This window comes from Nothoprocta perdicaria, unplaced genomic scaffold (genome assembly GCF_003342845.1).
Source record: "Nothoprocta perdicaria isolate Ctin4 unplaced genomic scaffold, notPer1 scaffold_5, whole genome shotgun sequence".
Lineage (NCBI taxonomy): Eukaryota > Metazoa > Chordata > Aves > Tinamiformes > Tinamidae > Nothoprocta > Nothoprocta perdicaria.
In genome coordinates this window covers 9,217,342-9,242,545 of record NW_020455754.1, presented here as the reverse complement: position 1 = coordinate 9,242,545, position 25,204 = coordinate 9,217,342, and the positions used below count along the sequence as shown (strand labels likewise).

General features: G+C 37.8%; 1 protein-coding gene across 3 annotated transcripts; it reads right to left on the bottom strand.

The window, feature by feature from the left end:
* Window positions 1-3,239: 3,239 nt before the first annotated feature.
* MAPK9 (mitogen-activated protein kinase 9) lies at window positions 3,240-21,026 on the bottom strand. 3 transcript variants are annotated; one of them, XM_026047710.1, is made up of 11 exons: window positions 20,853-21,026; window positions 17,481-17,610; window positions 16,285-16,343; window positions 16,011-16,149; window positions 14,335-14,500; window positions 12,952-13,023; window positions 9,688-9,870; window positions 8,803-8,927; window positions 8,311-8,374; window positions 7,342-7,413; window positions 3,240-6,513 (listed from the first exon to the last, which is right to left on the bottom strand). In XM_026047710.1, exons 1-11 carry the CDS (start codon window positions 20,972-20,974, stop codon window positions 6,497-6,499), a joined length of 1,149 nt encoding a protein of 382 aa, XP_025903495.1. In that variant the 5' UTR covers window positions 20,975-21,026; the 3' UTR covers window positions 3,240-6,496. The 3 variants fall into 3 exon arrangements, with proteins under 3 accessions (XP_025903495.1, XP_025903493.1, XP_025903494.1); XM_026047708.1 differs by having other exon boundaries at window positions 3,240-6,508; XM_026047709.1 differs by lacking the exon at window positions 12,952-13,023 and adding an exon at window positions 13,256-13,327 and having other exon boundaries at window positions 3,240-6,508; window positions 20,853-21,004.
* Between the last annotated feature and the right edge of the window lie 4,178 nt (window positions 21,027-25,204).

Here is a 25,204-nt window from a genome sequence, read left to right as displayed (position 1 = left end):
GCTACCTCTGTGTTCATTTTATTGGTAACACATCTGAAAGCAGGAGCTCCAAAGCAGCAGGAACTGCTGTGGAAGGTTAACCATTCTACTGTAGAAAAACCTGGGCATTTTCATCTGATGAAACTGAAGACCCACATTAATTACCTTATAAAGTTTGTTTTGCCACCATTTAAGAAAATAGATATATCAAAAAACAAAGACGCTGCTAACCATCTGTTTTCTTTTAAAAAATTAGCACCAATTTATGCACCTGAATTTACAGAAAAGCTAATGACACTTTTGTTCTTTCAAAAGCAGTTTTTCCACTAGAAGACAACAGAACTAAATACGCTCACAAGCATTAATTAGCTTTCCCATCAGTGAAGAGCGAAAGACTCCTGATTCAGGTGGTGAACATAAAATGCAGTTCGTCAGTGATAACTTGATTACTTTCTCCCCTGCTTGTGTTGAATTAAGGGCTGTGTGTTGAAGGTTGAATTAAAGGTTAAGGTTATTACGGGTTGAATTAAAGGTTGGTGTTGAATTAAGGGACCCATCCTGAGAACAAAGACACATGGATTAAGTCGCAGGAAGGGTCAGGGGTTCAGTATCAGGTATTTTAGAGCAGGGACAGTGACTTCTTGTGCCATTCACATAGCACCTATTACAGCAGAGCCCCGATCTTATTCTGGCCTCACCATAACATACACAAACTTGGGAAACATAGGAAATAGTTAATAAAATACTTTGTTTGAAGAAAAATCCAAATGCTCCCAGCTGACTTGGCTATCGTGGCAGAGAAACTTTGCTGTATCTTCCTCTAACAGATGGCCAGGCAGTCACATCGCTACTCAAATCATCCCACAGGCATCTGAATAGAGATGTTTCTCAGAAAATCTCTTACTGTGTATTTATATTTAATTCCAAATCTCTGAAAACAGTTTTAAATATAATGTGCTGATTAAATCAAACGGAATTACAAAGAGCCCAACCAAAATTAAACATGTTAGATGATTTTAATGTCCTTCTGTTCAACCATAAGAGGGTTGCATTTAGAAGAATCCTAAAGTGATTCAAACCCATTAAGTTGCTTTCTGTTGTGCAAAACTGCAAGCACCTTCTCAAAAAACAAGCAGCAGCATCCAGAAATAAAAAACTTAATAGCTAAATGTATTTTCTCTATTTTGTATTGAATTCTCATACCGAACCAAAATAAATTGTCATATTTTCAATAAGAAATTTCAGAAGAGTGCATTTTATTATTTTAATTTTATACTTGACTTGTTATACATATACTGTTTGAAATAGCGGACCCAAGTATATTCATGTGCACAAAGCAAGACTGTGGGATTGAAATTTAACAATTGAAGTTTTTGCTACAAAAATAGTCTTTTTAGTAGAACACAAATGGAAACAGCGTTTGTCCCTCCACTTTTATCCAACATTAATATGAGAAAAGGTCATTCACTTGAAACCTTTTAACTCCAGACACCTTTAGCATGCGGAGTGGACAAAAATAAAACTGATTTAATAAGCTATGTAATAAGCTTTAGAGCATCGCTATTACTTACGTAATAGACAAACTAAAATATATGTTAAATAGTCAGCCAAAGTAGCTCTTTTTTCCTGTCAAACTTCAACACATAAAAGGCAAATACACCATGGAAAAGGAAAGAAGTTACTGGAGTCAGGGATTCATCTTTGGGAACCCAAAGTCCAAATTCTGTATCCGGGCACAGGCATCCCTGGATCAAAACCAGTTTTGAGCAGGAATTACAGCAATTGGCATCCCAGAAAAGAATTTGGCTCCCAGGACATAGTATCACTAAGTTTTAGCATCAAGCCCCGATAGAATCCATAGGACATACGTCGAATATACGAAGGCTGTTCAGCTTAAAGTACTTCCATGTCCAGTGTCACAATCCCAGTGAAACACTCCACACAACCTGTATTGCTGCAAGACTGAACCTGTATCCCAAGGGTTCAGTAAAGATTTGTCTGCACTTAAAGATCTGAACTTTCCAGCACACACAGACCAGGCAGCGCTCCTGCCAAGGAAGGGCCCTTCGCTCTGTTCTCGGAGTCTCAGGATGCATTTGCAATGTTTAAAACCTCCTTCATTCATAAAATTACTATTTTTTTTAAGCCAAATACAATCAAATTCAGAAAAAAAAAAGATTTTTGCTTTATGGTTTAGTATTTAAGGTCCTTCCTTTAGGAAAGAAAAATATGTGGAATTGCTTTTTTAACTTGATTTTGCATAAACACATGTGTACTCTGTTAGGACTTAAAAAGACAGAAAACCCCAAAGCACTCTGGTCCCTAACAGTTTGTGAAACTTGGCAACCAACTGGTTAATAAAAGTTAAAACTCAAACTTAACTAGAAATTCTTTTGATAAGGAAACATAATCCCTTATCAGAAGCACAATAGAAAATTTCCAAGGCTGTTTGCTTTAGTTTCCAGTCGTTAGACTAGTTTATTTTAACTGATCTGTGCAGACAAAGCCTTATTTTAACATTGGTTTCTTACATTTCATCATTTTCAATAAAAAACAAACCTTTCATATCACAGTATTTCCTCAAAGTAAACCTGCAGGCTTCTAATACAGATTTTAAAGTGGCTGGCTTCGTAAAGTTTCTTTTTTTTTTTTTTTGAGGAAAAGTGATACGAACACAGATGAAATGAACTTTTTAGAACATACTCCATTTCTGCAATGCCATGCAGCTACTCAGTGTTCATATTTAATATAATGATTCAGGTAAATAATCTGGTTAATAGCCACAGAGCCCTCTTTTTCAGGTGAGCAGTTAAGAATACAGATTGCATCTATGCTGACCCTCACATTTTTAATCATATATTTCATAAGTCATGTATACTGCAATAGTGTTAACACTATACAGCCTCATACAGAAAAGTAACATTCATGTTTACAGAACTAAGCATTTTTTTATATATATATATATATGTATATACACATACACACACATTCTTAATCTTTAAATACATATAAATATTTATAAATGACAAAGTGCAAAAAAATAGTCAATGGTATCACTTTACAAGCACGATTTAACATTAGGAAGAAAAGTGATTCTATTGCACACCAAACTCAGCTTTTAAACCATTGTCAAATTACATGTGCACTTTGTTTTCTACCAGTGATGAGGTTCTTACTGCATTAAAGACCATTTCACAAAATGGGGCACTGAACTTAACTGGCAGTCAGGAACACAACTAATGTATAAAATCTGCATGCAGTGCATTTACAGTCTATATGTGCACACTCAAATAGTGTGGGAACTTCAGCATGCGTCTCCTCCGCATGCATTTTTCTGTGTACATCCTGCATATCGAGAGCTGGACATTGATTCAGTTTATTAGCAATTAAAAAAACTTATACTGGAATCAAAACCACAATATTCACAGTTTTTTATTTTTTTCATTTCATGCATGCTTCCAAGACAGCAACAGTTGTATAAAAACCTGAAGCTTCAATGAATGCCATAGCAAGAATACATAAAAAAAGAGACTGCTTTTCCTACAGTAAGATTTACAAGGGAATTCAGCCAATCCCACAGCTGTTTTAACTCCAAGGTCAAGTTATATACTAAGAGAAGGTCCAATGTCAGTTTCAACTAAAATAAAATCAGTTATGTAGCAAAAAACAAAAAGGACAATTTTGAATCACAGAATAACTTAGGTTGGAAAAGATCTGGTGGGCATCTGGTCCAACTTCCATGTTCACATCAGCTCAAATGAAATTGAGCTGATTGATATGAATTGATATCAAAAATTCAACTCTGTGCATCCAAAATGTGAGGAAACAGAGTGATTAATAGAAAGAGCTACTCGGCCTCCCCACTTCCACTCCCTAAGAATCTTGAAAAGTAAAATCCAGTAATTACTGGATTACAGCCTAGAACAAAGCTGGCAGAAAGCAAGTTACTAATGGTCTAGTCCTTTATCACGGCAGGATCATGAACGCGTTTGCTCTGCAGTTGCTGGAGCAGCAGATTTGATCGGCTGCTCAGGACTGCAGCCCCTCACACTCCTATAGAGAATAAAAATTCTTTCACAGGAGTATAAAATGAAGTGTGTAAAATGCTGTATTCTACTATTTTGCAACAAGATTCTTTACAAAACAAAATCAAAAGAAAAAACAACTTAAAAATTTTGGATCACCAAAAGTAGTGCTGAGCACTCATTGTCAGAAACATCACCCCCTTATAAAGTACGATGCCTTTAGCACCACCATGTCACTGATAACTAACAGTTTTATCTCAAAAAGGTAACTATGCTTTGCTGATTGTCCATGTTAATATATTCCAAAGTTTTTTTCTATTTCTACTATTCATAGTTTTTTCACCGTTTCATTCTACAGTGTCTGTGTCTTTTGCTAGCCTGCAAAGGTCTAAGGCAAATTACAGCTGATCCAAACTTACTCATGTTTGTTTTGAATAGGTGTCTTGAGTTTTAGCTCACACAAATAACAAGAATTAAAAGAAAAAAACAGCCTGACATGTACTACTGTAACAGACAGCACTAAATGTTTGTTCCAGTGACAAAATGCACTAAAATCATTTCACATACATCACCAGCATCTGAAGATAAACCAAATTCCTGCAGTACAGTTAAGCAGGGCTAAAAATTCCAAGATGCCAGATAACAATTCTGATGTTATTAGAGTACTTGATACAATGACGGTTTTTACTTTCTGGGACATTAAGTTCTAAAACCAAGTATTTGCTATAAAAAATTAAGTTTTTTAAAAACATATGGGTACAATTCTAATCTAAAAGCAATGTTTATACTGAGGCTACTGTTTTTCAAATCTTAAGGCCAGGAATTACAAGTACATTCTCCTTTCTTTTACAGAGTGTGAAATATTCAAGTCAACAGCATCTAGATCAACAGTGCCTTTAAAGTGGTGCTTTACCTCATCTCGGTTATCTCTTCCTTGCTATTATAGTAATATTGTTTATTCTCACACACACACACACACACACGCACTCACAAGATCCTTTAGCAAAATGTTCTATACATCTGTATGCTCCAAAGCGAACATGGACAATGCACAGATGTGGAGTATTTGGTAATTTCAGCCCTACACTACTGCAAACACATCTAAGAATTCAAAATATCGTGCAATGCTACAGGGAATATTTGTATTATCTGATTCTGAGGACTGCAGAGATAGGCCTTTAGTGAAACAGCAAATAGCTCCCTCCTGTCCTCTGACACTGTCTTTAGGAAAACAGAGTATGTTTTCCTCCCCCAGTATATAAGAACTTTCCCTAGGTTGGGAATAGCTTTAAGCAATATTAAGTAAATAGTCTGACAAATAAGCTTAGCTGACAAATTACTCAAAACTACTATCATACTGTGTCTTAAACTCACTAGGTAGAATGTGCCCATGAAGGAAACTGTAAAGACTTTGCAGGTGTCTTTCAAGCCACTTCGGCTGCAAGTCTCTCCAATTTGTCTGCCCTTTTAGCAGAGTTTGCACTGAGCAATGAAACGAGGAGCATGACAGATTTCATTTCCCTTTTTTCTTCTGTTAAAGGACCAGTCTCACAAGCCAGAAAGGTACAGATCAATTTAGCACTCTCTCCTCTTCTAACAGGCACTGCCTCACAGATACGTCACTCAACAAAAGTCTCTTAAGATTGAGTTAAGCCACTTCATCTCCCTTCCATTTTTTAATAATGAAAAGGAGTCAAAAGACACATACACATATTCATAAGTGAAATATGAAGTGATGGCTATGTTCTTTAAAGTTCATGTTCATCTCTTCTACAAGAAGACAGACAGAATCATTGGGAAGTGAAGACAGAAAGGGCTCAATAAAAAAGTGCTATGTGGAAGAGTAACTGCCCTTTAAATACAGTACTGAGTGCTCAATATGAGTTAACACTCACGTGTAACACTCCAGTATTTAAAGCAAATTGCTGCAGTCACATTTAAACATACTTCATAGAGACTATACATTCAAGAAAATCTACTGATGAGCAATACTGTACTAAAAATGTAAACAACCATTTGCATCACAGAAGCCTACCAGTTGGGCCTGTAAAGTCACAAACCCACTCAAGAGGAGTTATTAGCTATAGGTCTATCGTAACTGCTCACCTGAAATGGGCTGGAACACAGAAAAGCCTTTAACAGTATCTAAATTTAGATTTTTTGTTCTTTAGATGTTGGTTTGCTTTCATTCTACAACATTAAGCAGGCAGTTTTAACAACTGAGTAAAAAATACAGGCATTACTTCAGTAAAACATGCAGAACATGGAGTTTTTTTTACTTGGTTCCATTAACTTACAAGCAATTCAGGCCCAATGGAAGCAAGAGTTCTTTTCCAAAGTTAAGTCTGCAATCCTGGCTGATCATCGGCATCCTTCAAGGGGTCCTGTCAAGGCATCGAGGCTGCTGTCTGTATCTGAAGCCAATGTTTGCTCTGTTGACATGGATGAAATGTCATTGATAGATGATGACTGGGAAGGACTGGTGTTGCTATTCACTGCTGCATCTGTGCTAAGTAAACCAAACATAATAAAATCTGAGGCAAGACAATATTACAAGTAAAAATAACCCTGCTTTCAGGCACTGACCACTTTTCTCCACTGAAGTTCTTGTGAAATAAATTACTGAAACAACAAACATGAAGTTCCTTAGAACTCAAAACCTGACTAGGATATTAAGAGACTCCTATTTATATATTTTTCTCCCTCTAGAGGGACAATATCTGTGCACATATATGTGTGTGTATATTTCTGTGTGTACATACATACGTAAAAATGTGTATACTTAAATACAGATGTAATTGTGTTGCCCGATGAACAATTATCTGAATACTGAGAGATCTAATAGCTACAGCTCACAAGAGACCATACTATATTCTAAATACTGAACCAAGAGAACAGCAAACATCAAGAATTCAGTGAAGGACAAATACTTCATGCTATAAGCTGCTTATAAAATAAGGAGGTCAACAGATGCTAAACCCTACATAAAATGGACACATTCATACAGAGCCACACAATAAGCATTCAGCATAAAAGATGTTTATTTAACAGTTGATGCCAGATATCTCATTTGATGACTGAATCCTTTGGGGGAAAAGGCAGTGAATATACAATGCAGTGCATTAGACACACAAGATTTCTTAAAGAAGCTCTCCTATAATTTATTTCCTAAGAATGTAAAACTGCTTCACATTTCAAAGACTGATCAGAATGAATAGCACTGAACAACAAAACTTTCGCCTACCTGAATTAACTGTGATTTCTTCATTTCAGTAACACAACCGACCAACCCTGTGTATCACAGTTATAGAAGCCAACTGTTGAAACAATGACTAACCTGAGGGCTGATCTTTTACCACACCATTCTTGCTTCTTTCTTCCCAATCCATTACTTCTTTGTATATTAATTCTGAAGAGACGGAGTAAGAGAAAGATCACTGTAAGACCACAGAATGCTCTGCACACTCAACATGTACAAAAATTTTATAAACAAAATAGTCAATCATATTAATATAAACAAAGAAACTCATGTCAGAGGTACACTGAAAGTAACTGTAAAGAGAAAACTGAAGAGCACTTTTTTTTAAGAAAAGTAGTGATAACACCTACATTTCAGAATACAGTATCAACAAACGTCTCTATTCTGAAAACATCCATGGAGATTTCCACAACAGTTTTGAAATTTTACGTGGATTACACTAGCAACTCATGTTATGTATGGCAAGAACAACTCCTATTCACAAGAAGGATTAGTTCTAAAATACAATTATCAAAATATCACAGCATTAAAGTTACAGGACCATCCAGTACTGTTTCATTTGTCCAGAGTAGGGAACACTCAAGGGGGCTAACTCACCTCTGTCCAGAGGAAACACGTTTCCTACGACAGACTCCCATGGGCACTTTTACTTACAGCTACAGTTAACTCACAGTAGCTAGTCTAAATATACGTCAATCTTGATATAATTTGGAGAAACAAACTTCCATAATGTTTAAATAGCTTAGAACCCTTTAATTCTGAGTAAAGCATTCACTACAGTAATCAGATTTAACTCTTTTACACTTTGACTTAATCCAACCTAAGCTGAAGTGTACCTGCGCAGACATGCCCTTAATATTCATCAGAATCGATACCTCAAATCATAAAGCTATTTCTTAAAAAATTAAAGAATGATTAGTGACTTTCCCAGTAAGCGGAAGTGTCTATCACTCTTGTACTGAAACTTTGACTAAAACTATAGGTGTAATTGACAGTAATACCTCAATGCTATTTATTCTTTTGGTAAAATCAATCCCCACTTCTTACCTTTCCATTCTTCAATTGCATGTTCTCTTTCTTCCAATTGTGCGTCATATATTTGAGGTGGAGGCTACAAAAAAACCCAAAGTCTGTAGCGTACTTACAATGTCAGACAAACACGATCAATCACAGCACGAAAAAAACGATTTTCTCAGAATTTTGTTACTTTCATCTTTGGCAGTCTGCTCGCCCACAGCTCAAAGTCACAGTCGTTTTACAGCTCCACAGATTAAGTTCTATCTCTGCTGAAAATTTGTTTAAGAGTCAATGTAAATGCCTGATGTGATTGCAGAGAAAGCCCACTTGGCAAAAAGCACTAGATTTTACCATAGGCAACTCTTCCTCCTCTAAAGGGAACAGCAAATTAGGAACTGTATGAATTCTACCTTACTAGCTTGTGGTTCCGCTCCTGAACCTTCACTGATGGGGCAGGAGCAGGGGGGAAGCACCCACCCACACTGATACCTTAAAATTAATTTTAAATAAATGGAAACTTACAGCTTCTGCTTCAGCTGGATCATACCAGACAGTGATATAAGGATGACGTAAGGCTTCATCTACAGAAATTCTCTTGTCTGGATCTACTACAAGCATTTTTGATAATAAGTCTCTAGCTTGACTGGCTAGAAAAAGAACGAGTTGTAAACGTTGAAGTCTGACACAGAAAACAGATTAGCAATGGGCAACATGCAATGCAAGAGATTGCTTCAGTAAGGAAGCTTTTCAACAAGATTGTTTGTCAGTGACATTAAGTTAGTGATTAATCTTATAGTATCAAATAACTCCCCTTGAGCACTCATTTAATTGAGCTGTGTGGTCCACATCTTGCTAAAACCATGAGCACACACCTTGAAAGGGCAGGCCCACAGACCCAATCTCTCCTACACTGTTACACATGTATATAAAAACACAAAGGGCAGGGAGTGCAGGGTTGTGGGGGTTGTATTTTAAGAGTAATGTCAGTCTTTTAATGTAAATTTTATATTAACACCAAACAGAGCCTGCAAATCAACCTCAATTGTTAACAGTTCTGTTGCCACATAGGTCACAGTTTGACCACGAAAGACTGAATAAAAAAAGGCTTTTAAAAGCACAGTCTAATACAATAAAAGTACAATCAAATTACTTTTTCTTTACAGAAGAGTTAATGTGATACGTAGTTACACAGTTTTGGTGACATTTGCTTGACTTTTGTGTGAAAAAAACACAATTTTAATAACTGGGAAATAATTCTGTATTCAATGACTACTATTAGTGTAATTCTTTATGACATCTCAGGATATGCTACAGGTTGCCACCTTTAGTGCTGACACCTCTTGCAAGTGTAACGTAGACATTTAAAGGGAATATCTTTAAAAACATAAGACCCTCCCCCCTCCTTACTTTTTAACTTGTCACGATCAGATTCCGATGGAAATATCCAGTCTGGGAAGAGCTCTTCAAATTTAATACCAGGATATTTTGGCCTGTTTTCTACGTAATTCCTCACTGTGGGCTGTAGTTTCTTCATAAAGTCTGCTGATGGCGTTCCTAGCTGTTCAATAACTTTATTCCATTGATCAATATCTGCACCACATCTTTAGGAAAAAACAGCTGCAGTTTTTGAAGTCTATACAAGAACATTTATTGAAACCTGAAAAGTGAAAACTTGAACAAAGGACAGGGATACAAACTTCACTCCAAAAGCAACTGTATTCTGAGCTGAGCTGCCATGCAAAAACCTTAGACTGATATCAAAGTATCAAAGTCAGGTTTTGTTATGCAATTAATGTAAAATGGGGTAGAAGTGCTGCCCAATGCATCATTTTCAAATCTGTTGCTCATTAATATCTGTCAGCCAGTTTTGAATGCAGTACTTTAAAGAGTCTTAATGAAGTCTTTATGGAGCAATTGTATCCACAACAAAAGACCTTTGTTCGAGGGAGACTCTGAAAACAAAACGAAAGAGTCTGCCTTGGAGCCCTTGGAAGCACACAGAGTGCCTTCACAAGGACGATTCCTGAAGGTAGGGAAAGAAACATAACATAATATTTACCTAGGGGCTTTTTATCCTCAGTGTAAAGAACTCTTCTGCATATTCCCTAAAGAAATTCGATATTTTTTTTTAAATTGAAAACTATGTTAACAATCAGAAACTTCAATAAATTAGTAATGCTGAACAAGAAATCCCAATTTGAGGTTTTTTTTTTTGTGTGTGATTTCAAGTGCATCAGTTGTGGCAAGATTCAAAGATTGTTCTGTCCTTAAATTCAGACTTCAAGTATTTTGCAGGAATTATACTCAGAAAATACTTTTTCATGTGTTTCCTGGACTGCTCCTTCTCATCTGAGCATTTGCTTTACACATAATAAATGTGGTTTAGATCCCTAAGCTTGCTCTGACTCATCAGGTTAACAAAACAGAGAGAAGATTACCAGGAATACTAGTACAATGCAAGCTTACTCAGACTTACAGCTTACAGTTGTTCTGATTAAAAGAATACACCAGAGTCTGACCATCCTCCTGGCTAACATTCCACATTTAAATCCACAATCTAAAGCATTTTATTCTAACCAACCTATTCATATAGACAGATTCTACAACAAAAAGATCACAAACTTGCTGCACGTTCAGCTAAGATGCATTTAAAATGTATTGATGATAGAAGTGTTTTTAATTCTGTTTAACATGCCAAAAATACAACTAAAAATATATGCATATTCCTTGCTTCATGCTAAACATTAAATCTTTGTATTGAAATCTCTGAAAGTTACATTTGCTTATTTAATATATTGCAATGAAAAAGACATATTAAAATCTCAATAAAAAAGGTCAAGTATTAAACTCTCATGCTAAAACAAGGCACATACAAATAAACCTTTTAACACACATCAGGAAATTTTGTTCCTACCTGGAAAACTGACTTCTGCGAGATCACCACTAGCTTAGATTTTTGGGTACCAGCAGTGTGGTTAGTCAACTCAAATTATAGCCCTTTTTTTTTTTTTTAAAAAACAGAAAAATAAACCTTTGTGACCAACACCAATTCAGAGGTTTCAACAACATATACAGCTGTCAGTGTTTGGCATTAAAGAGAACCAAAATCCACATTTTAGAGCAGACAATTAATAAATAAAACACTACAGTAATGCACTCCTACTGATAACATAGTTATGAAATTGAAATCCAGACTGCTGGAGCTTCACTAACCCCTACAGAACTGTAAGTGCTGACCTGCATATCTAACAAGTATGAACAAAATTTCCTCTGTGTGTTCATAAAGGGATCTCATGCTAACATGCAGGTGAAAGACACAACATACATGAAGAATTGTGTTAGGTTGGTCTGAAGGCTTTAGAAGATAAAACAATAAGTATAGAAATGAAGAAAGGTGGAAGAACAAAAAGACTGAACTAATCATTTGTTTTACTAAGTAATGCATGATTGACTGCTGAAGATTAGTGTCATGAAATTTGGCATTCAAATTTGAAAGTCCATTACTAAAAGACCTAGGTAAGTGCGACAAGATTTTGTGAACTCACCCCAGAAATTTAAGTGGTGTGCCCAAAGTTTTGCTGGCCAATGAGCAAAAATGCTGTTTGCCTGAAAACGCTGGACCAAAACTATCTGTTGTGTCTTAAAACCTAGAGCCAAAGGCTGCCAATTGTGGTTTAATAACATCTTCTGGATTCAATTTATTTATTGGTATTGAACATCTACTTCTATCACATTCCCTTGCAAGATTTTTCTTTCTTATGCAGGATGAAGAAGTGGTGTTTGTAATTGCAAAGCTACTCAGCTGTTTTGATTTGTTTTCTAAGTTTTTTGATATACACCAAATATATTAAAAAAATTTATCAAATGATTGTTTCTGTTCACTTAACACAAGGCAAAGACTTGTTTCTGATTCAGTAATGTGCTACTGATATTTCAGATTTATAATATGTATGAAGGCATATGTATGTTTCACAGTAATTTCCTACATTTCTTACTGTACAGGAAAACACAATTTTCTGAAGATAAATTTGGAGGGGGAAGAGGGAAAGAAGAATGATAGTCTTCTAAAAAAGACTAAAATAAAATTTTCATAAAATGAAAAGAGCTTCAAAAGAAAAGTTTTTCTTTTAATATTAAAAAATATTAATAATAAAAAAATATCTCATGCAATGTTTTTACAGTTGGGACACTACTGTCCAGCAAATGCTAATAAGCAAGAAAAAAGAAATCTGTTTGAAACTCAGAAAACTGTACAATAAAAACCAAGTTACTGTTCAAACAAACGGGAAGCAAAATCCATGCATTTGTAAAAAATAACTTTAGGCTTTGGCTTATAACACTTACCTACAAAGAATAATAGTAAGAACTAAGAACATATACTTACTGCTATTTATAGCTTAAGTCTAGCAGGATCCTCTTAAAGCTACAAAAGCTGAAGATCTTACTATAAATTCTACAGATTCAACCAGTACAAATTACATGAAATACAATCAGAGAGAATTAAATGGGACGCTCAACAATTTGGTTAATGACACTAATTCCAAATATTACAGCAGATGTACTAAACCATGATTGCAAGGGTATCTTTATGCTTTTTTACCTAAACAGATCAAAATAATTATGTTCCTGTTGGAAGTGGAATGGAATTCAAGGATGACTAGGGAAGGATACGATCAGTGCCTTGGAATATCACACAACCTTTCACCAATTCTCCCATGATGCACCCAACTGACCAGATATCAACTGAAAGTAAAAATGAAATGATCAAATTATGAAGTATCATGAACAAAAGTGAGGCAAAAAACAAAACAAAAATGTCTAGCATCTACAGTAAAACACAACAATGTGGAAAACCAAACTACTAACATGAAATTTCAACCACATCAACACCAACTGACTCTTATGAAAGCTCTGTTATTAGCATTTTGTAAAACACAACAAATATTTAGATTTCTGAAACCACCATGAAGGATACAATCTCTTCCTGGGAACAGGACTTTATGGAGGACCATTTCTGCCATAATGCACCCAACAGACCAGATATCCACTACCATTTGTTAGGTGCAACAAGGACAAAAGATTAAAGATTTTTTAAATACCAGAGTTAGCTTGATCTGTAAGCTCACATTGCACATCCACAGTCCTGCAGATAAATTATTTTTGTCCCATCCAGAGCAGCCTCTACTAAAGTTCTGATCCACATTTGCACTTAGCAAACCCCAGCCGCCCTGTTCATCAATGTAAGTTGTCCTGATCAGTGGCTCAGCAAGGTCCAGAGTCTCTTGTATTACAAAGCCAGAGTTAAACATACACATACTTTATATATAAAATATATATGTAAAAAGTATAAAAATATATAGTATGCCCTTCCCAAACCCTAGCATTTAGTGAAGGAGCAAATAGGTATAACAGGTTAGAATTAGTAAAAAGGAGGCAGCGTATTACTCTACAACTAATAAAAACAGGAGGTCAGACCCCAGTAACGTTGTTCAAGGACAACCTCTTGTCCTTGGTTTCCCTGGTATTCAATATAGTCTCGTTGTTGTTTTTAATAATGGAATACTAAGTTGCTTTAAGTGCTATACACACTTAAGAGAACATAAAACACGGTCTGTCCTAGGGATCTGAAATAGATTTGAATAAAGTGACCCAAGACATAGAAGGGGACAGATGGGGAGAAGGTGCTTCAGAACAAGTCACGTTAATCATATGGATGCTTATATGTTTTAGCAGTCATTGAGTGGAACCGTCTCAAACATTTTCTCATCAGATAGAAAACATGGCAACAGGACAACACAAGCAAAGAAATAAGGACAGTGTGAGAAAGAACAGTACAAATGAAGAGATGTACACAGAGCAGAAATGTATTAATACACTCCAAAAACATCAGGAGTGTAATTCTCATTTTTTCCAATATCCTGATTTACGTTTTAATAACACACTGAGGAGTGGGGGGATGGAAAAGAAGGGAACCAGCCACCCATCTTCGAGACTTATGTTCTAGGACAGATGTGCTTTAGACAAAAGATTTAAGATGTTAGTCCAGCAACTTACCATTCTCTTTATATCCCATTCCAAGGATAACCTCTGGGGCTCTGTAATACCGTGTTACTACATACGGTGTCATCATAAAATTGGTACACGCTGTTCTTGCCAGACCAAAATCAAGGATTTTGAGTGTACAATCTGATTTTACTACTATGTTGCTGGGTTTCAAATCCTAAAAGCAAATTATTTCAGTTAACAAAAGTCTCAACATTTTGAAAAATATACCCCACCTCCAGAGTCAATACATGCCAGTTCATATGTCAGTTCATCTCACACGAATAACTTAATGGCTCTAATCTATCTGCAGGTTGCTACAGATATACACAAAAAAAGTTAACGTTTCATTGCTAAGTATTCAAAATTTCATGGAAAACTGCAATCAAACTTGCCTGTCTAGGCATAATTTTCCATGTAAGCACTGACAATGTAGTCAGTTAAATATTGTATGAACACATCAGGCATATACACAGAAATCTGCTTACAGAAAATCTGCATTAACACATTTAGCAGACCCAATTTGGGTATGAGTAATAGCTGCAGAGTGAAGCACTTTGTTGTATTTAGTATCTGTGCCCTACTAACAGCAGAATATAGGACACAGGGTGTCAATTAGCCAGATATGTGCAGGAAAGGGTAGAAACTAATACATAAAGCTTCAACAAATGCATTTGTTAATGAGAGATAAGCCATTTGCTATGATGTAGCAAAAGTATAAAGCTATCAATGAGCAAGGAGAATGATAAAATATCTTAAGAGCTTATACCCATGGAAAAAGTCATTACTCTGCCCAAAAGAATACAATGTATGTTGAAAAAAATAGTTTTTCAAGTGTTATTATTCAGAAATTATTACAAGAAGCTGAATAACACACATACAAGCAGATAGCCCAAGTATTTTACCATGGTAAATTCCACAGTATTCTTCAGATGCTTTAGTATCTTCCTCAAGCATATGTCAACTATATATATATATATATATATGTACACACGCCCCCATGCAATTTAATAAAGGAATTTCCATATGTGAAAATGTACATTTAAACTCCATGAAGCATCAGATAAACTGTTGATTCTAATGCTCCACCCAGAAGTTAATCTTTTAATAACAGAATAATCATTTGCAGCAGTTCATAGGGAAATTTGTTGTTACCTCATCTTGCCATAACACTGGGCATGTGACTTCCAATATGCCAAATTAACAACAGATGCGAGAGCCACGTACATTAGCTCAAGCTCACAGACTCTGCTGCTGTCCCATTTCTCCTATGCTACCCCAGCTCTGTCCCTTTCCTACTCCTGCCTTCTTTTCAAAACCAAATCTTTCATCTAATCACAAATTTCCCCCAAAACTTCAAAGGTCTTTTTGTTTTGCTTTAGTTTCTTTCAAATTATAGAGAATGTTTTTGAAATGTCTGCTGTTGCTCATGCTTCTTTTAATTGATTTAGCATTAGTTAAATTATATTACTGACAAAAATTGCTATAAATGACGTCCTACTGTCAATAGAGGTAGCCTGTTTTCAGTTTCATTTACATTGTACCTCCTCAAGGTTGAACTAAAAAGTCTTCAGTAATACAGAAAAAAATGTAATACAGACTTTTAAGAAACAGCTTTCACCTTCCAGCAGTTTCATAAGAACACGTGTCTTCATAAAGAGTATTATTAGTGATTTAATAGTACCTACTCTGTGGATGATACCAGCTGAGTGGAGATGTTTGATACCGCACAGCATCTGGTAGAGAAGGTAAGACATTCTTTCGTGATCCAATTCCATATGAATAACCTGGCACAAATTTGCATCCATGAGCTCCATAACCAAATATCTAAAACATAAGAGAAAATAATTACAAAAATTAAGAAATCACATTTAAGCCTAGTATGAGTGATGTTTAATAAAAGCTGCTACCATCCTCCAACAGCATTTGTCAAGAGAATTACACCAAGAAGTTAGTACTTACACATCCTGAAACTCTTCTAGTGACTTCTGTGGTGTAAATACATTTAATAGACTAATGATCTATAAAGTAAAAATAAACATAAGAACATTAATTTGCACTAAAGAAATCAATATTGTAGAAAATATTATTAAAAATCACATGCACATTGTTGATTAAATATTATTAAGTTGTATTCACTTTTGCTTAACCCATGCTGAAAAAAAGGTTCAAAATTGTAGCATGGACGAGGCAGACAAGGCCAGCTGATTTTATAAGTTATAACTGTCTCCCTCTCCACTGCCCAAAATATATTCTCTTTTTTCAACATCTGTGCGTGAGAATCTGTTATTTGAAAGCCTGTGGTGGGCAAGAGCACATAGACAGAAGTGTTCCATGCCATCCCATTCATCTTAGATGATTATGTACTATTTCCAGAACTACTAAAATTAGAGCAAAGTAGTAATTTTAAGGAGAACAATGCAGTTATTCAGCTGCTTCAGTATTTTAACAAAAGCTTACTTAAATCAACCATAAACAATCAACAGACTCCACGAAGCGCGTGGATCATTGGGACTGCATGCTGAGGACTCTGGGTTTCCAGTTCACATTAACACTAGAATGCAATGCAGTCACATTATCTTTATACTCTCTCATTTAAACATTCTGCATTTGAACATCCAAGTACTGACATTATAAAGCCTTATATTTTAAAAAGGTCAAAAAGCAGCAAGCAGCACAGCGCTTTCACTTCTGTTTACAGATGAAATGTCAGACAATTCCGTTCCATCTTCCTCTGTGTCTGCCAGTTAAACACTGGTGTTTTAATAAAGAGAGATCTCGCTGGAGCTCAGGACATTTAACCACAGTGCAGCGAGAAGAGTCAAACCCACACACAAAGCCTCTGCCCCGCTGGGCAGGACAGGCCACTGGGCAGGATGCTCTGCAGCAGGGGCAGCGCCAGGAGGTCTGTGCTGAGGGGCAGCCCGCATCCCTGCTGCTCCAACAGCCGCCTCCTGCCGGCACTTCCTCCTCCAACGCCACCCAACGCCCCACCACCAATGTCACCACACGCTGCGAGGAACTGTGTTTCACCACTAAGCTGCCCTGTTCTTCCTGCCACTTTTTTCCACTGCTTTGATTGCTAACGGTAGATAGGACAGTAAAACAAGACCCTTATAGACACCTCACGCTCATGGAAGAGACAAAGCCACACTTACGTTTTTGTGATTGACACATTTTAACAGAACGAGTTCTCTGTAAGCTCTCTTCGCGTGGGTTTGGTTCTGAAAAGGGCGACTCAGCTTCTTGACAGCAACATTTATCCCAAGGACTGTATCAAACGCAGCACTAGAAGGTTTCAAATACAAACAAGGTAAGAAGAAATTTGTTTTGCAGAGAGGAGGGGCACGTGGGAGACGGGAGTGAGGAAAGAAATCCACTTTGAAACAGTGCATATTCCAGAGCTGATTACTTTAACACCTTCTATTTTTCATTTGGAAAATAAACAACCTGGTTATATTAACACGGTCTGTTTTTCATTTAGAAAGGAACCTACACACTCTGTAAAACAGAAACAAGTTAAACAGAAGCCAATAACACTCTTAGCTGAAGTCTTCTCTAACCCTTCCATATAACCACATCCACCGACTCAAGACACACCTTAAAAAAGAATCTAAGAAAAACATTAATCTTTTAATATATTTGGAATTAAAAAGCATCTCAGCTGCATAATCTGAATACTTTGGAATATTCTGAAAGTTTTGGGGTGCAGGAGGAAAAAGATACCATTGCTGCCTTAGAGTCATTCACTATTTCCGAAGGATTTTTTTTCTTCTATTGCAGCAGAGGCACACAAGTGGAGCGCCCATTCCATACACAGCAGGACTCCTGCCTGAGGATCTTTTACAGCTCTAAACAATAACGGTGTTTAGAAGAAAATAATCCTCATTTTCTGTTTAGGCCCCCAATGGTATGGGAATATCTTCAGTGCTGCATCTGAAAAAATGTGAAGCTGCCTGCTGGACTAGTAGGAGGGGAAAAGAAAAGTTGACTTCCCACACTCATTTAGTGTGGAAAAGAAAGAAAAAAAAGAAAAAAAAAAAAAACCAAGAGAAGACAGAATATACCTTTATCTATCACCATCAAGGGCTAACTGCTAAATATTTTGCAATTTTATAGAAAAAATTATGAAGATAATCAGTATTAAACTGATTCATCTATTAAGAAAAAAAAACCTATCCTTACCTCAGAATTTGAATTCTGAGCAGACTTTTTCTAATCACAATTATAGGCAACTGTATCAGGTATAGATTTAATAACAGCAGATGCTACCCCATTACCACCTTGGCTACTAACAGGAAGTCCATTAACTATTTCAGCATTCAAAACCATTGACCCTTTCTCCACCGTCTGAAGAGTCTGCAAAAGCAGCAAATACTCTTGCAAGTACAACCATCAGAGTGCAGACATGCTCTCTTCATTTAAAACATTGTGGTTTTGCTGCACTGCATGACAAAAATTTGCTGAGAGACTACCATTGACTAGGAAATCCAAGGAGATCAAAGATGAGAAAAGAAATAAAATGCCAGGAAGTTTAAGGGGAAATTTTTTTAAGAGAATAATTCTGTGCAAGTGATTATTCAATACTAAATATATTATGACAAATACATTAATACTTAGGAATAAAGGGGGAAGTTCTGCTCAAAAATATACTTTGACCATTTATATTTTATATACAAAGTATATTATGGAGGGTATTTCTAACATGCACTCTGCCATAAACTGGGAGAGAAATTGATCATTTATATTTTATATACAATTTCTCTCCCAGTTCATGGCAGAGTGCATGTTAGAAATACCCTCCATACAGCAACCAAACTTTTTTTTTCCATCTTCCTAGCTCTTTCACTTATTACCTCCATCACTGCTCTTTCATATCTACTTGGAAAAAAAAAAATCTTTTTTAATATGTATTTTGATATCAAAGAAAAACATCAACTTAATACCAACTCTTCACAGAAGAGAAGATGCAAGTTTCACATTAATATTTTGACCAAAAAACAACATCCAGACTAACTGAAGTGACACACTTGGCATGAGAAATTCCTCACCAAACATGAAGGCTTTCAGATACTTCAAAGATAAAAATTGATGAAATGTTTTATATTCTGCTGTTCCTTAAATAGTGCGCCCAAATTCATCAAATCACCCTTTCTTTCCAAAACACTGACCTTAACACTACCCTAACTTCTTGCTGAAGAGCAAGCTTAGCTCAAGACAGAAAACAAGTTATATACTTGCAGTGAAAGAAGGAGAAATCACAAGCAAGCTGACCTCCTGGATGCCCTCTAGAACTAATATAATGTTAAGAATATTTGCAGCAGGAAAATATTAGCACTACATTAATTCTCACCCAAACACTAATAGCCAAGACTTAGTGTGCCTACACACTCATCACTCAACCAGTTAAAAAGGAATGAGATAGGGTGTTCTAATTTTGCTTATTCCACATCTATTAGTGGGGAAATAGGAATATCAGAATCGTTTAAAAATAAAAAGTTATATTCCCAGGAAAATACACTTTTTCTCGTATCTGTAAATCAGTTTTTAAAGGTTATAAAAACTGGAAAAAAAGGACATGGGCTCATGGCGTGATGCACAAAAAGTTGCTCATAGCCTATGAGTCACCCCACTCATTCTGCAGCATTTACAGAAGAATTGAAACTGCAGACTATGTTTAAAGCAGAAACAGCCACTACGTTGTGATCAAGTCACATGAAGTCACTCACTGAGGGGCTTCTCACACTCTCTGCTCCCTTGTGAGCTGTGAAACTGCATCAATAACCATTTCTGCTGGTACCAATCAATTCTGCCCAACAAAACACGGGCTGGCACTAAGTTGGGGAGAGCAGACAGCTGCAGTGTAGAGAACATTTGAAAATGTTTACCTTGAGCTGGCCCAGAGGTGTGGTGCCACACAAGGGACTAAGGTTCAGGATGACACTAAACGACTCTCACGTCCTGGGCCAGTGGAGGCTGGACACAGAGCTGAGGTGACACCACGGGTGAGGTGGCCAGCCCAACCCGTCATACAGCATCCCTGCCGGGTTAATCCATGGAGTGACAGTGACACTGACTTGCCTCGTCCTGCCAGCTAAGGGCAAGACGCTGCACTGATGGCTCCTAGAAACGGACAGGAGTGATCGGGAATAAAAAGGGGGGAAGAAAGGGGCCACGATGAAGAAATGAGTGAAACCCAGAATCTCTCACCATCTTATGCCTCACACTGGAATATCAGACTACACAGGGAATGGGAGAACTAGAAACAAAAATAAAGCGGTTAACAAAAAGAAAATATGTTGACCATCTTAAATCAGGCAGTCATCCAAGTATTATTCTCCCCTAAAAACAAAAGAAAAAAGCTCATAAACTACAGCAAACATATTTCAAAATCTATATATTCCACATCCCTGTGGCAAGAGACAGAGATTATCATCAGTATTTGATAACCTGATACCTCTATCAGAAACACATTCAAGTTTCATTTGAATTTAGAGCATTTATGTTTAAAAAAGTAATTTTTTACTCACCAAACAATGCCTTGTGCCCCTGATCCTATGGGCTTCAATTGCTGGTAACGTTTTAGTACAGTGAATGTTGAATCTGCAACTTGAACACTGTAAAATTGACTATCACATTTACTGTCACTCATGGTGTAGTGTCATGTAGTTTTATCTCACGGACCTCGTAAAGTTTTCAAGACCTTAAAGAAAAAGAAAAATAAATGTTCAATTTCTCTCTCATTCTAGACAGATAAGTTAGAAAATGCACAATATTGAAAGTTCCACATATTTTCAAGTGAGCATAAGTAACTATTCTTTCAATTTGGTGTATTGCCACTACAGCCTTGAGAGCTTCAAGCAAGTTTGAGTCTCTAGTTAAATACCCCAAAAGAAGTAGCTAACAGCTGTTTTAAAAAATAGGAAAACACCCCCCAAATCCAGTGCCTTTCTCTACTTATGAAAAGATTGTTTTGTACTATTGAATTACTGGTAGGGGCTAGGACTGCATTTTCTGCATTATAGTAAAACCATAAACAATTCCTCCCAAAGACAGATAAAAGCAACACTAGAAACGTACAAACGTCAAGGGCCCAGGAAGCAACATGCAAGACAATTAAAACTGCAAGAGGAGTTTTGGAACAAATCAACCCCAGTAGCTCCTGCAGTTTCTGCAGGTCCCACATCTTCCCTCAAACAAGTTCCCAAATGTCACATTTCAAGCCGGGCTTTAGCTCCTCAGCAGGGCCAGGTGACTCCCCTTAGTCCCACATGTACTGAAATAACAAAAAGTTGCAACCATATGCACTAGGATATTTGGGGAGAGGCTGATTTGTTAACCACCACTGTCAGAGACTCACTATGAAACTGTATGCAAAAAGAAACACCATTTGTGATTCTGCTTTCTGAAGTCAACCTCTCTTGAACACTTCCCAAATACTTCTGCTCTCACGACTTCAACTGAACTTTTACAGAGACCTGGGCTAAATGCAAAGAGCCCAGAGGACAAAAAGGAGCCTGATTAAAAGCTAAGAAGAGAACTAAAAGTGTCAAATTAACTGAAGCTATCTCTCCAGGGGAAGAGGACATGAGGAACATAATTTTCAAGTGCACAGAAGACTAAAGAAAGTAGGAATGAAATAACCTGTTCTCCATGTGCATGATGGATGTGACAAATTAGCAACATGCTATGAAGATTTTGATCAGAATTCTGACAGGGGAACCAGAAAAGGGAGGAAGAACGAACAAAATCCACCAGTAAGGGTAGGAATAGTGAAACACCAGAGTAGATTTTCTAAGGAAACTGCGGACTCTTCCTCAGGGTAAGCTTCTGTGTTAGACCAGCATCAGTCACAAATGAATCATGTGTACGCAGAGCAAGGAACAGACAAAACTTCATTAGCTCCACAGTAACAAGAGCAAAGACACCCAGTTTTCCAGAGGACACTCCCTCCTCAAGGCTTACAGAACAACTGCCCTAGGGATCCTGGAAAAGCCTCTGACAGACTTTCAAATTTTTGCTTTCACTATCCATATGACAGAGAGATACCATTGACCAGAGTAAAATGCATAGTCAAATGTTTCCTCAAATAGGAAAAGAAACTGCCTTACCTTCCCCTTGGGCAGCTGACCTAAACACCAGTCTTCTTAAAGGGTCTTCTTTAGACATAGAGCACTATCGTCTCTCTCATGGGTCTTAAGAACATTTGTGATCCAACACAAAACAAAACAGCTTCAAGATCAACAGATTAAATTCCCTTCTGTGGCCCTGCACACCGGACCAGCACAGGGCCACAGAAGGGAATTTAAGCTAGTTCAGGAATGAAGCAGTAAAACCTGGGACATCCCTTCCCAGGTGAAGGATATTGTGAGAGGGAGCACCTTTCTCATGGCCTCATCTCACAGAGCAATTCCAAGGAAAGCCTAATATTTGGGTAGTGAAACAGAGAGGCTGCAAATGCTAATGGTCAGACTTAAGGAAGCCTCAATACTCAAAAGAAATATCGAGAAGCTCTTACAAATTACAGTATCTCAAAATTTAAGTAGCATTCAGAAATATATGTCTGAGTGTGGTGAGGATCAGGCAAAAGGACAAAGTGAACTACCAGTTCCCTGGCGTGACAGCAGCTACCTGAGGGCCACGGATGGGGAGGAAGAGCAACACAGCTCTGCACGTACAGCGGCTGCAGGGACGGCCAGACGCACGCGGAGCTGCACACCAAAGACCACAGAGGCACCAAGGGGATTCACAACATCCCCTGCATGCACCAACTCGAGGGCTCTTGAAGCAAAAGGCATAGGAAGCTCAGCAGGTGACAGAACTTAAACCAGAGATTAGCTGAGGTATCCACTAGAAAGGGAATCACCTGCAAGCATAAGTTACTGCAAGCTGAAGACTCCCAAGTATCAATGTTTTCGATAAATAGTCACTTTTGCAGCCTTGGTGTGAAACTTCATACATTAGAAGATGTTAGTAGGAAAATGCTGCTGGAGAGTCAAGACAGAATCTTGGCCTTTCTTCTTATCTTGGGCAAAGATTCTCAAAGGGGGGGGAAAAAGTACAGGTTTTGAGCAAGTTGGGCATCAAGTTAACAGCTGTTTTTTTTGGAAAGCCTAGATTGTATTTCTTCCTGGACTAATGAAGCACTTTCTTGTAACAAAGATAAAGCTGGGTAAAGGGAAATGAACCTCAGAGAAGCCTGAAGAACCTGTACAAAAACCAAGTAATTCATTTAGAAAACAGAACAAGTTCTTAGTACACAACCCAAAGAGGGATTTCATGCACATGATAACGTGCAAAATTTATGTATTTTGTCATCCCTTGGAATTCACAGCGCTGAGTATCCAGCTTCTCCGTAAAACGTACAGGGGAGCAGCAGGCTGAGCCCTAACTCCTCCTTGGGCTGCACGCCGTGGGGAAGCACCAGGACACGGTTGTCTCGGACACAGCCGTTCACGGGGAGCTCGGTGCCGAGGGGCTGCAGGTCTCCCCAGGGCCTATGGCAGGGAGGCTACTTTGGGGCCAGACCCCTCGGGAAGAAGCAACTTTTCCGTTGCTCAAAAGCCAAACTCTGAGCTCTTATTCTCCTACGTGAAGTACTTTGATTCATCACTCCTGTTTTAAGGACACAAACTCCACGCTTCTCCTATAGAGGAATCTTTGGAAAGGACACATATTTCAATGCAAAAACATATGTTTCGAGTTACAGCTTCCAACCAGAACCAGCACAAAAGGGCAAAGATTCATTCACAGCATGGCCAGCAAACGTACTTCTACATATTGATAACACCAAGATGGAATTAAAATGATTCAAGACTGAAAGAAGAATCCCAAAGCTAATTCAGTACATTACATACAGTGACCCTGCAAGCATTTACAGGAGTTGTTTTCAACCTGCAGTCCATGAAAGACGGAAAAAAAAGAAGATTCAAGTGAAGCAGGAAACCTGTTTCACAGAATAAAGAAAGTTGAGAGCAGCTGCATTGCAGTTTGCACTGCATTAAACAGTCACTTCTCTAAAAAGCACCTATTCAAATGGCAGCTTCTTATTAACCAGATCTGTCCTCTGGATGTCTTCTAGTCAAACGCTCGTGAAAGAAACAGGCTGCAGCCGTCAGGAATACATTCCCGGCGCTGTTGTGGTTACGGTGCCGTGTCAGTGACGAGGAAGGCTAACTATTCAGCAAGGTTTTTAAACCTGGAGCTAAAATCCCACCACTGGCAGTGGAAAAAAAGGACACATAATATAAACACATACATGTGTGTGTGTATTTATAACAGGTTTACTCTTCCTAGATGAACTGGATAAGGACACCAGTGACAGAGAGCAGCAGGGGGAGAGGAGACAAAGTCTGCACAGAAAAGTCTCCCTCATCTCCCATTCTCTTACTCACATTTCCAAAGGCACTTCAAAGCTGACGCCCCTTTCTAAGGCACGTTTAGATTTAAAATGCAGAAGCCCTCACTGATAGCAACATATCAACAGGTATAAACCCAGCTACGGAACCACTACAAGTTGCTCCCTCTTACTTGAACAAGCCTGCTGCAAAACCTAACTGCAGTATAACGTTAATTAAAACCACAGAAGTCTGTAAGTACCAAACATCTCTTCGGGTCTTTGGAAAAAAGAAAAAAAACACTTCTTTCTCTCAGTTTCCCAACGCTCCCGCGACGCGAGGCTCCGTGGGCCGCCGCACGCGGGTCGTTAACGGCCCGCTGAGGACCGAGCCCGGGACGCAGCCCCGCGGCCCAGCTTGGGGGCAGAGAAAAGGGGCGGAAAATAAGTTTAAAGGCGCGTCTGCCTTTAACCCGGGCTTATGTAAGAGGCGCCTAACGAAGCGGCGGCGCCTGCAGCGCCCGCCGCTCCGGGGCTGCTCCCCGC